We start from the raw sequence: 12,989 nt of genomic DNA, 5'->3' as shown, positions 1-12,989 counted from the left end.
CTATCCCAATACACTCTCGTCAATGAGATTTTAAGAAATTAAGACTTAGTGAGCTGAGATGGCCCAGTGGTTAGAACGCGAGCGTCTTAACCGATGATTGCGGGTTCAAACCCAGGCAAGCAGCGCTGATTCATGTGCTTAATTTGTCTTTGTAATTCATCTCGTGCTCAGCGGTGAAGGAAAACATCGTGAGGAAACCTGCATGTGACAAATTTCATAGAAATTCTGCCACATGTGTATTCCACCAACCCGTTGTTGTTGTTGTTGTTGTTGAAGACTTAGTGACAGAATTGCACTCTCGAATTTAAAATGCTGATATTACCGGTCTAGAGTTCACTTTTTATATAAGACTGCTTAAGAGAGAATTCGCGACTAGTGTTATACATGCTTCAATATTTAATTCCCGATCGTTTAAATTTCGAATCATCTAACAATCAAATCTTGTCGCACGAGAAGAATCAGTACGCATGACGATTAGCAAAAGAGCCGTTCATTATACAAATTAACTTCGTTGAAAGCGCGACAGTAATTGGCTATTATTTTACCCCTGAGAATATTTATACGAATGATTTTAATCACTTAACCTTTAAAGATTTTTTTATTTGCGAGTTAACTGCGGATAGACGCACATCGTAAAACAACGACGGTACCACTTTATTTTATGCCCCGTTTAAAAAGTTTTACTATTATGTGCACAGAAACCTCTTTTGTTTTAAATCCGATAAATATTTAGCAACCATCAACTAGCCGCTCGATATAATTACTATCATTAATGGCGATTGATGATAACGAATTAAAAAGAATTACAAAAAATATATGAAGCCGTCGTTAACTCTATAGTTTATATAAAATAACATAACATTATTGATGCACCATGAAATACTAGTGCTTATATTCTTCATTTGAATTGCAAAGCGTTATAAAACATCTAAATTTTATAGTCCGGGAGGCAATGTGGAAATTACCAAATCATTTCAAGCGGTTCATTTATTATTTCAAATAATTCCTATTGTATCGTAATATAAGATGGTACCGTCAAGTACTGCAGATTGGTAACTGATACTTCTTTAGAATATTAGACCAATATAAACGATTATGTCCAATCATAAGTATCATACAATAATAAAAATGCAAGGCTACCTTGTAAAATATTGTAAACTTATTAAAAGAACTCACCTCTTCATAATCCAGTCGTGCTGTCAAAGTAAAGATGCCAGTTTGTGGATTGAGCGAGAAAACATCGTTAGCCCAGTCCGATATAACCGTATAGATTAACTGAGCGTTCGGTCCGGAGTCCAGGTCTATAGCAGCCACCGTTCCCACCACTGAACCTCTAGCAGCATTCTCAGGTATGTCAAAGGAGTATGCACTCTCCTTAAAAACGGGTGGGTTGTCGTTCGTATCCGTCACCTTGAAATAAATATGCATATCTTTTATTAAGTACCTTCTTTTACTTCTTCAGAAAAAAAATTAAACACAATAAAGTACATAAAAACAAAAATGTAACAGAAACTTTTAGAAAAACACCTTTGAAAAGTAAGGTAACAAACATATGTAGGTATTTGGAACAAAACGATAACTATAATTTTATGTTCGTCTTTTAAGGTTAATATAGTTATAAAGTATATATAGTTATATGGTATGTTTTAATATAGTTAGTAGTAAAAGTAGAGCCGGATAAAATGAGCCTAGCTGACATGTTAAATCGAAAATTAAATGTACATATCTTACATCGTTAAATATTTTGATGCATTAGCATCGAATAAATACCAACCTATTAATCAAATCATAACCGTACAATTTTGAAGGAGCGGTTTTGTGTTGCTAGATGTAATAAATAATCACTTTAATTGAAACTCCTTTTACAAAATATTTCTTAAAGTATTTTAAAAGAGTATTAAATTAGATAGACGCGAAATACAAATATGTAACTGTTTTCAAACACAAAAGTACAACTTTTGAAGACTTATCTTTAACACAATCAAATTTTTTATACCTCTATAAACTAGTCTCTTTTTTATACCTCTATCTCAACTAACTACTAAGTAGTTTATATTTATACATTTATGAATATTTGGGACCGCAAGCTGCTTGAAAGAACTCTTTAATTAATGGAGAGCTTAAAAATTAATATGATTCGAATCTATTATTATTAAACGACGTTTGAACAAAAACTTGTATGTCCTTACGTGTTTAAAATATTCAGTATACTGCTAGTAAGTCTCTCGGTTTATTTTATTTATGAAATATTAGTAATATTTCTTTTAAATAGCGTAGAGATATATAGACTAACATTCTATGAATTTCTCCTTATTCCTTTAAACTACCTTGACACATATGTATGTATATGTATACCTAAGTAAACTATATATAGATTAACGACATACTTTAAAAGTACTATTTAAATATATAATATGTAACTAACCTGAACAACGATGGTAACATCCGTAAACTGCATTCCATCATCAGCTCTGATAACCACCTGGTATTCAGATATGGTTTCCCTATCGAGTGGTTCCTTAAGAGTTAATCTTCCACTCTGGGCATCCAGCGTAAACGGCGTCGATTCTTCTGAGTGTATGCTATAGGTTATAGATCCAATTGTATCGGGATCTTCAGCAGTAATCGTTGCAATCAGCTGTCCAGGCGCCAAATCTTCCGACGCAAAATACGCTGATGGAATATTCTTGAACTCCGGCGGACTGTCATTCTTGTCCAGTATAATGACTTCGACCTGGAAACGAAAAATAGATCAATACAAATGTATTCGAAGATACCTATGACCATTTGTCAAATTAGTCTTGAAGCATAAAAAGGTTTTGAAACAATAACGTATTTAACCAAGCGTCGACTTTAGTAAAACAGTCTCGAGCCAGGACGACTGATGTTTTATTTATAAAACTGGCAGAAAATCGACCACTTTAACACAGTATAAGAACACGAACAAAATTAATAATTCTAAAAATGCAGCCTGCGAGCGCTGTCTCGACAAATGTGTGTCTCTACTGACTGACAGAATGATAAAATATACTTTACGTTATTTCGTGTTACAGATTAAAATAACGATATTAAAATATTTTATGAATAATATCAAAGAACACCCCAATTCTCATTACTCACATTGCAATTAAATTATTTTTAAATTTAGAAAATAGTTTACATGATTTCTCTGAATTCGAATTAAAACGTTTAAATTCGAGATCACTAGATAATACGTCAGAAATGCATTCATTTTATGTACCTTAAGCGAAGGCATAAGGTTTAATCCGCGCTTGATGAGATGTAATAGATAAGATTTATGAAGTCAGAGGCAAGCTTTACAAACGCAACCGGTGGACGTTTACAAAAAGCTATCCGAACAAAACTCGACAAGTCAACAAAGGGACAGAGGAATGAAAGACTTAAACTACCATAGTTTCGTCATCTGTACGCTGAAGCACGAAGAATTCGGAACACAATGATCGGAGCCGTCACAGATAAGAAGAGACCGATTGTCAAAAGTTCTCTGCCCTCGGCGGAGTGGAGCTGCGCATTTGTTATGATGACTCAATCTTTTCTTTGTGTCTGTACGAGGGTGCCTTGTCAAGTAACGTGCTTTGAGAAACCACTAGACGCCTACGTTATTTTACGTAAGAGAAGCAGCAATTAACATTGATTGTACGACGGTGTCGGTCTTACGAATAAATTGAAACGTGTTAATAAAATTTATTGTTCAAGAAATAAGAAAGCTTGAGAAAATTTTTAGATTGATTGTAAATGTATAGAACTTTATTGGTACCAGTACGTATTCTCATCGTACGTTTTGCTTTGTAAACATATTAGAATACAGAAAGTATGCAACACTAATTGTTTCAATGAAAGATTTATAGTTACGTGTTAAAGAATTACAAAACGTATAGAATAATACCCGAGCCTATGTTTATGTTTATAAAAAAAAAAGATTTATTTAACGAAAGCGTATTCGTTGTCCGTCTTCTGCTCTTGGACCCCCTAGAGTTCATGTTTGAAGTAATCGATTAAGGGATGAGAAATGACAAGACGTCAGTTTTGTTGGAACGTCGATTAATCAAGGTTTTGATAATTGATAGAGGTACGCTACTAGATTAATATGGAATATCGAACGTTTGTTTTAGCTCACGATTAAATAATGATCCATACATTCGAAACTTACATAATGCTTATAATAAAAATCGTAATCGTTATGAAAAGATTGATTATTAAGTTTCGAATATAGAATATAATCTGAAATCTTAATGTTGCCAAACAATAATTTGGAAAACGATTGTTGAAAAAACAATATGATGTTATATGGAAACATTTCAAGGGTCAAATTAAAAATTTAAAGTAGGTATGCACCGAGCTAGCTCAGTGATTAGACAATGTGAATCTTAACGAAAAACGTACAAGTCCGTTTAGTTTCAAATGCGTAATTTGTGCATTTTGATTGTTTTTTTTTTATTCAGATGTAATTAATAATATAAATGCATTTTGGACTGAGTTCTAAATTATTCAAAAGATGAGAACTTAGTTAAGCTGGCAGGCTATCTGGACAGGCTATCACTTTAATATTATTAAATTAAAATATAATCTAAATTCCTAACACGTAAAAGTATATTTCTCGTTACGGTTGAAGCTCCTGCTGATCGCTTCAAGCTTAAAAAATGACCTTAAAATTTTGTCGTTTTGGTAACAAGTAATATACGTTCATGGGCATCAATCATTCTAGTCATTTACCTCAAAAATTCTGACGTCACACCTTGATTGCCTCTTACCATTTTTATATAATTTCACGTTGCAACTCAAACTTCAAAGGATATATTTAGTTACTATGGTGATCGCAAAGTAATTTATCATTTGCCAAAATTGATTGTGCTTTTGATACAATATACTCCTAATTTGTATTCGGCTGAGTTTAATCAAAAGTTCCCTTTGAAAAGTCATTAAATTTAGTCGATAATCTTACATCACGTTGTTATTTATTGCATTGTGCTTTAAATTATTAATTGCTTTAAATGAATTTAATGTCGATACAAACAATTGGTCTATTTATCAAATTTAGTTTGTATTTGATTATCATAACTGTTACAAAATATGTTAAGACATTTTTATTTTTTTATTTTAAAATTTATATTTTCAAATTTTGGTATTGACGGTCAGTTTTTTGTCATTACTAGTAACGTTTTTCTCTATACCAACATTATTAAATTCTCTGTATTATAATAGTTTTAAAAATCACAATTTCTAAGTTGCTGTCAAATATTCACACTAAATATATTTAAGATTAGTTGCAAGAGCTGTACAGAATATAGAACCCATAATATCGAGTGTTTTGACAAAACTATTTGTTTTAAACCCATTTGTCAAAAACAGTACAGTCAGGGTAAGAAAAGGTTCGTCAGCTTAAGATCTATTTTCGTGTGCTCACCGATCATCTGATATAACGATTGAGAATGACATATTCGTCGCAATAATTAGACTTTAAATTCAAAAGGTACTTAGAGTTTAAGACTTGATAAAGGAATGAATTTGAAAACTGACGAAGGTTTTTTTTAACTCTGACTGTACGTGCATATTTGATAACGTATATATATTGCGGGTCTGAGAAGATTCGAAGGGCCGTGAGGCAGTGGACAGATATGGTGGCATCGTTTAGGGTTGGCCTCTATGTTTAGAGTGGTTCGTGACCGCAGCGCGACCGCTATACCCTCAGGGCTTCGCACAATTATGTACGCCTCACAAAGTTTACGGCATATGCGGTAATTCTTTCCTTCTATTGTTATAATATGATGTTAGCGAATCGGGTTAATGACCTCATGAAAAAAAAGAAAATTTTCTCATTTATACGTATATACTACGCAACAATTCTTATATTATTAAACAAGATTAAAATAAACGTTGTCATTTTTTAATACATAAGCATTGTATACTTTACGAATAAAGCGATAAATGAATTACGCGACGATCGGATATAATAAATACCGTAATTGATCCGTAAGGAAAATAAGTATATTTTACTAATTACAACTTAAAACATGTATGACACAAAATGATATAGTTTTCAACAATGCACCCTTTAATTTTAACAAAGTGTATCTGCGTGCCGGCGATTCGCATGCATTAGTATGCGGGCGCGCAGTCCGCCCACACTGACTATCGATATCCCACAAATATATTTAAAATATGCACAAAAGTACGACGGGATAAAGTGCATCGATAAGAAACGATGCAATTTTCATCGCCTAAAGCACATTTATCGGACGGCTGGCCCTATGTTTACCGAAACTTTTGGTATGTACGTCACTTTGCAGATTTTTTTAAATGATACTGCTATCGTAAAATTATAGCAAAAAATTTAACTCAAATTATTATTTTTACGAACAATATCAAGACCGATAACAGCTGAAAAACGTTGCCTTTGCGTTTTGAAATAAAGATCATACTTAAGTTTAAAAAAAAAATTATGCTTCGAAATTTAAAAAAAGATCCCGATTCCATCTCGAATAAAATATTTTTATGAATATGAGATACGAATAAGGAAAATTCCTTTCATAGATTATGTACTCAGATCAAAAATATTAGACAAAAAAAAAAAGCAAAGAATTATTTTTAATATAATCAATTTGATTATAATTCGAAATTCGAAATTTGAAATTAATATAACAGCTTTATCTCCATGATAGTGATGGTAATGTCCTCCGGTACCATTTGCATTTCTCAAGTGAGGCTAGCCAACTGAGCAGGACATACTATGTTGTACAAGTGTGCACACAAACACAAGTGTAATCTTAATTCTTTCAATCTCATAATCGGCTGGGAAAGCATATCCAACACGACTAACGCGAACGCAAGCTGCTCAGATTTTCTTGACAGAAAAATGACATTTCTTTTTTTGTACACAAAACTTAAACCCAAAACCTCAAGCTTTATAACTAGACCAGACTGTAATAGGTATACAAAATATATCAACTTCATAAAGTAATATCATATCCGCAGTCTAAAAGTGTAATCTGAAAACGATGTGTACAATTTTACATTACATTTTTTTCTTTAGTAAAATTTGTCCTTTCCGTGGTATATGATTTGGAATAATGCTTATCATTAGAGTTTATGTAAGGATTATGCCCTGCAGACAGACACGCAAGCACCCACAATTTCACCTAAATTTGCAACCCGAAGGCATTATCTTCGTATTACCGCTTGATCGATTGTATAATTTCATTATAACAAGTAAGTATTTCACATAATTTTGTAAATGTTCGGAATATTTACGATATTCCTCGTTTCTATTTGAGAGCATTTTAAAAAAGAATAACGTTCTAAATTCAAAATATTATATAAAAAGTAAATGATAACCGTTTGTATTTCATGTTGCAAATTTATAACAATAACAATTTGTAAGTACCAAGTTCAACTTAAACGGATAGCAGGAAACCTTCTAATATTTTGCCGTAAACAATATTCACCGTCTCCCGGCAAATAAATGAAGTACACGAACGAAAATCACGAGTTCAGAATTTTTCAACGTCGCCCTTGGATCGAGATCTGCGCAGGCGCAGCGGCGAGTACAAAGCGACTAACGATTAACGATTTAAACCAAATGAGAGCATGTCATTTTTGTTTTAGGTTGTTTGTTATCTGACTTCGATAATTGAAAAAAAACCGATACCTATCTTTGTTCAATATATCACTCGAATGAAAATATGTCGATGTCTAAGTGAAAACAACTGCTTATTATAACAATTATAGGAACACGGATTTCAGCAATAAAATACGTAGGTGTATCGGATATAAATTATGATACTGCGAATGATAATACCCTTTCACAACGTGAGGTCTATTGATGACTCATGTCCAACGAATTATAATAAATGTACATCTCATCTGCCTCATTTAGGAGTATCGGATTATCTATAAATTTCGAGTCATCGCGACGAAAACAATAGCAATAATAACAAAAGAATTACAACGTCAAACGAAAACGGCTCTATCGATCGCAGGTGGCTTAGATTCTAGCGTTTTATCGGTGGGCGATATAACCGTTTCTATAATAGACACCCCGCCCCGCGATGTCGCAACTCGCTCGCCGATTTCGGTCAGCCCGTCGGTCATCTCTAACGATGGAGCGATAATTAAGATCAGACGTCAGCATTATTTACGCCCGCAGCGTCCCGCCGACCCGAGCGAGGCGGTCACGACTTTTTCCTTGTCAGGCAACACCATTGTTGCTCTACTCGTGTCCAGCTCGACTAAGAAACAGGATTTCATATTTTTTAATTTAATAGCAATATTATGTTAAATTTTATCTTTCAATCTATATTCTGTTACTGATAGCGATCTGTGTTATTTTTTAACGTTGAACTATATTGGGAGAACAAAATGATAATATACTTTATTTTTTTAATCTGATTAATGTTATACAATTATGGCTTTTATTTGGATTAATACTAGATTCAAAATTCAGTAACTAGTAATGATGAACCAGAAAGAAATTCGACGTTTATTTATAGTTAAATTAATAAATGCATTTGATAAAAAAAACAAAAGCAACTATTTAATTTAAATACCAAAGAGTATTGTATCAAAAGTTTACGGAAATAAAGTTGAAGAGTTTGTTGCTTTCACTCGCATATTCAACGATTCTATTTAAAAAAAAAAAAACCTTCTGCGTATATATTTTGAAATGACATACCAATTAAAGTCAACAACGTTGATAAAAGATTCAAAAAAGTTTCTATATACAAATACGTCTATACAACAAATGTAACTTTATACCGATATAATTGTATACACAATCACCGTACGGGCTAATTATAGGACTATAATAAAATTATAAAAGTGCTGTTGTTTGTTTATTTTCCCCTTTCACGCTTCATCCAATTAACCAATCGCTATCGAGTTTCGATATTCACATGACACGGAGATACAGGATACTTTTATTACCATTTTCATGTACCGAGAACACGGGCGAGCTACGCAAAAGTTCATACTATAGAATCTGCATCTAAATGCTTTATTCAATCATTATATTTAGTAACTAGTAGACGCCCGTGGATTCACTCGCATTTTAAGACGTTGGTTGTCATGTGTTAGGCAAAAAAGTAGCATATTTCCTTTTTTAGTGTACAATTTTGCTTCATACCAAATTTCAATAAATTTGGTTCAGCGGATTGATCGACTGACTGTCAGACAGACAGAGTTACTTTCTTCAGAGATTTATAATCTTAACATAGATTGATTTTAATTGAATTAAAAACTAACATCTGTACACAAAATGAAAATAGCTTGAGAAGAAACGGCAAAATTACGTAGCATGTAACACAAAAATTACACATCTATTAAATAAAAAAACCAACATATAAATAAAGTTTTATAATCGATGGTGAGGTTAAATAATTATTTACCATAAATACTAACGGTAAGTCATCTCGACTGAGTCAATTACCTGAATAAGTTATGCAAATATTATACTAACTTGAATGAAACCCACAATCTAAAAGTTACGGGGCAGGTTCAATCCTTGAGCCAAATGCTCGTTATAACGAATACTCGAATGTGACAATAAAATGCTTCGCAAAATGATTTTTAATCTGTTATTTAATTAAATTGAATCTGAATGATTATAAGAAGTATAAATTTATGTAATACGTCATCCACTAATCATCTGGTCAATGAAACGTCATGACATTGCACACAGACTATAAAAAGTCGAATGTTACAACGTATTTTATTCAATTTTTTTTTGTTGAAACATTGGTAGCATTGGAGCGTAGTTTTTTATGGTATAGGTTGGCGGATGAGCATATGGGCCATCTGATAGTAAGTGGTCACCATCACCCATAGACAATGACGCTGTAAGAAATATTAACTATTCCTTACATCGTCAATGCGCAACCAACCTTAGGAACTAAGATGTTATGTCCCTAGTGCCTGTAGTTACACTGACTCACTCACCCTTCAAACCGGAACACTACAATATAGGATATTGACAGAATTTATTTCAATTATAATTTTTCTTATTCCAATCAAAATACCGATAGTCTTTATTAAAAAACTAGTATAAGAATATTTACATCGTCATGTCTCAGACTTTCTTTAACGATAATCGTGTATAAACAAATGAATGTGATACTTAATAATAATGTTGGACACCAACACCTACATATATATATTATTTACACTGGAGGATATAGTAACTATTCCTAGCAATGTCAATGACCCGTCAATCCTTGGCAAAGATATACGACCTTAAATTATCCAACAACGGGTAGTTAACCCGTCAACCCTGACCATAACAATATGTGCAAAGTGTTAGGTAATATAATAATTAAGAGGTAGTAACACTGATAATATTATTAACATTTTTTTTCTTAAAAAGTAAAAGTAAAACTAAAGTAACAGCCTGTAAATTTCCCACTGCTGAGATAAGGCCTCCTCTTCCATTAAGGAGAGAGATTGGAACATATTCCACCACGCTGTTCCAATGCGGGTTGGTGGAATGCACATGTGACAGAATTTCGATGAAATTAGACACATGCAGGTTTCCTCACGATGTTTTCCTTCACCGCCGAGCACGAGATGAATTATAAACACAATTAAGCACATATATATAGTGGTGCTTGCCTGGGTTTGAACCCGCAATCATCGGTTAAGATGCACGCGTTCTAACCACTGGGCCATCTCAGCTCTTTTTTCTTAAAGTTTGCATTATTTATAAGGCCGTAATTTATTGTGCCTTTGTCTAATTAATACCTAGTTTACAAAAATGCTATTAGTAATATTACAATTTTACAACGACATTTAAATATAAATTACAACCACACTTTAAGCTCAGATTTTTTTGTGTTAAGAATATTTCATTTTAGAATAAGTAATACCTTTCGATATGCATTTACATTACTGTTTATATAATGAAACTCTGTAATCAGTAGAAAGCGCGGTCTAAGTTAGGCGATTTAAAATTAATCAGAGCTTACGTTATCACTGTTTAAAAAAAGGTCTTTTTTTCGCTACAGATGCGAGGCTAAAATAATGCTTGATTTTAATGATGTAAAAAGTCGATTATATTATTATTTACAACTGTTTATATGCGTTTAAATTCCTTAAAAATTGTGATTGAATTAAAATTGTATGAAATTACAATATAATCTTACTCGCTGTTTTCAAGTATTAATAAATTAATATTAGATTGATTAATGAAATTTAATAGAACTTCAAATGTCATATTTTTATACCATAATAGAACCTTAATATCCTTATCTACTTGTGATTCGAATTCAGCATAACACTGCGAGCGGACGATTCACATTATAATATGTAAAATGTCTGCGGAGCACTTCAGAATTCTAATTGTGTACGGTGAAGAAGCGAATCTTTACGATGTGGCGGATCTAATCACCGGTCAATATTCCCACGAAATGAGTCCACCACGAGACGAAGGTACTAGATATGTATCTAAGCGTAAATTGAATAATAAATACCTTTTTCGTAGTCGCGTATATTGTGACAGCGTTGAAATTAATGCTTTATCTAAATGCTAACTAGTTTCAGGTTATTACTCATTCGGTTCTTAGTTATGGCGCTTTGTTTAGGCTCGAACGCTTGTACGTTGTACAACGAGGAACAGCGGTGTATATAAGAAATGCCATCAAAATTTTTCCGATACATAATTTGTTGTGTCATAAACACACACACACACACACACACACACACACACACACACACACACACACAGGCACACACACACGCACACGCACGCACGCACGCCTCACGCACACATACGCACACACAGAGACAGAGAAAGAGATAGATAGACACACTCGCGCATTCTACGATTAACTATTTTCATTAGTACTTTGTAATTCTTAGCTTGTTTCTTTGAATTAAAGTATGAGTGTGACAAGGAAGAGCAACTTCTTCTGGCACGGGAGCTCATGTCACTCAAAAGAAGAAGTCAACATTTGTGATGTTATTGTACTGTGTATTGAAATAAACATTTATTTATTATTATATCTTAAATACTACTCGGTATGCCTTTGCACCCTGTCTAGGTAGACATATCTAGCGATGAAAATCTCATACTTAAGATGGTTGTGTTCCGATTCAAAGGTTGAGTGAGCAAATTACGGGCACGAAAGTCACACCACCTTAGTTCCCATGGTTGGTGACGCATTGGCGATGTAAGGAATGATTATTATTTCTTACAGCACCAATGTCTGTTCGTGGAGGCTTAACTCCGACTACTTACTAACCATCAGGTAACCAGTTTGCCAGTCCACCAACATATTTTAAATAAATACATTTGTAGTATAGATTCAGACGTGGATATTTTATAATTTTCATTGTTCTATGCTCCAGCCCACCCATGATTACATAATGGATTTGGCGCCTAATAATGGAAATGTCTGTTACGTTTTAGAATTATGGAAAAGCTAAGTTAATTAGAATAAAAGATTGCCAATATCCAGTTACAAGCCAAAACTAAAAAATCAAATATTTTTTCTACAAAATAGCTTTTGTGTTTATAATCGATCTCATGATCGGTGGTGAAGGAAAACATCGTGAAGAAACCTGCATTAGTCTAATTTTATAGAAATTTTGCCACATTTGTATTCCACAAACCCGCATTGGATTCCTCAAAGGAAGAGGAGGTCTAAGCCCAGCAGTGGGATATTTAAAGGCTATTATTGTTACCGAATCAAAAAAAAAAATCCCAATTAAATTTATACATATATTTAGCTTAGGATATTTTATAATGGTAACAATTTAAAATCATATCCACGAAAACGGCGACGGTTACGAATATTAAACCTTTCGATTATATTTTTCAACTAACTTTAATATATGCTACAGAAATATTATTTTTACGACTTTTTACCGAACGAAAGAACGTATTAAAATTCCGGACTTACCAAAAGCCATCAATATTAGGTGAATTCAGACAGCTTCTAATGAACTTGGTTCGCGATAAAAACTTTTATCAGTCAACAATG

The 12,989-nt window shown here is 33.0% G+C and overlaps 1 protein-coding gene across 1 annotated transcript in view; it reads right to left on the bottom strand.

The window, feature by feature from the left end:
- LOC124532058 (cadherin-related tumor suppressor) overlaps positions 1–12,989 on the bottom strand; it is a 118,179-nt gene that overhangs the window by 16,259 nt on the left and 88,931 nt on the right. The window contains exons 2-3 of the mRNA XM_047106687.1: positions 2,426–2,734; positions 1,177–1,410 (exon numbers count right to left, since the gene is read on the bottom strand). Coding sequence (XP_046962643.1) covers positions 1,177–1,410; positions 2,426–2,734 — 543 coding nt within the window. The remainder of the gene's footprint in view (positions 1–1,176; positions 1,411–2,425; positions 2,735–12,989) is intronic.

Source organism: Vanessa cardui, chromosome 8 (assembly GCF_905220365.1).
Source record: "Vanessa cardui chromosome 8, ilVanCard2.1, whole genome shotgun sequence".
NCBI classification, from domain to species: Eukaryota; Metazoa; Arthropoda; class Insecta; order Lepidoptera; family Nymphalidae; genus Vanessa; species Vanessa cardui.
This window is presented reverse-complemented; position numbering and strand designations above follow the sequence as displayed.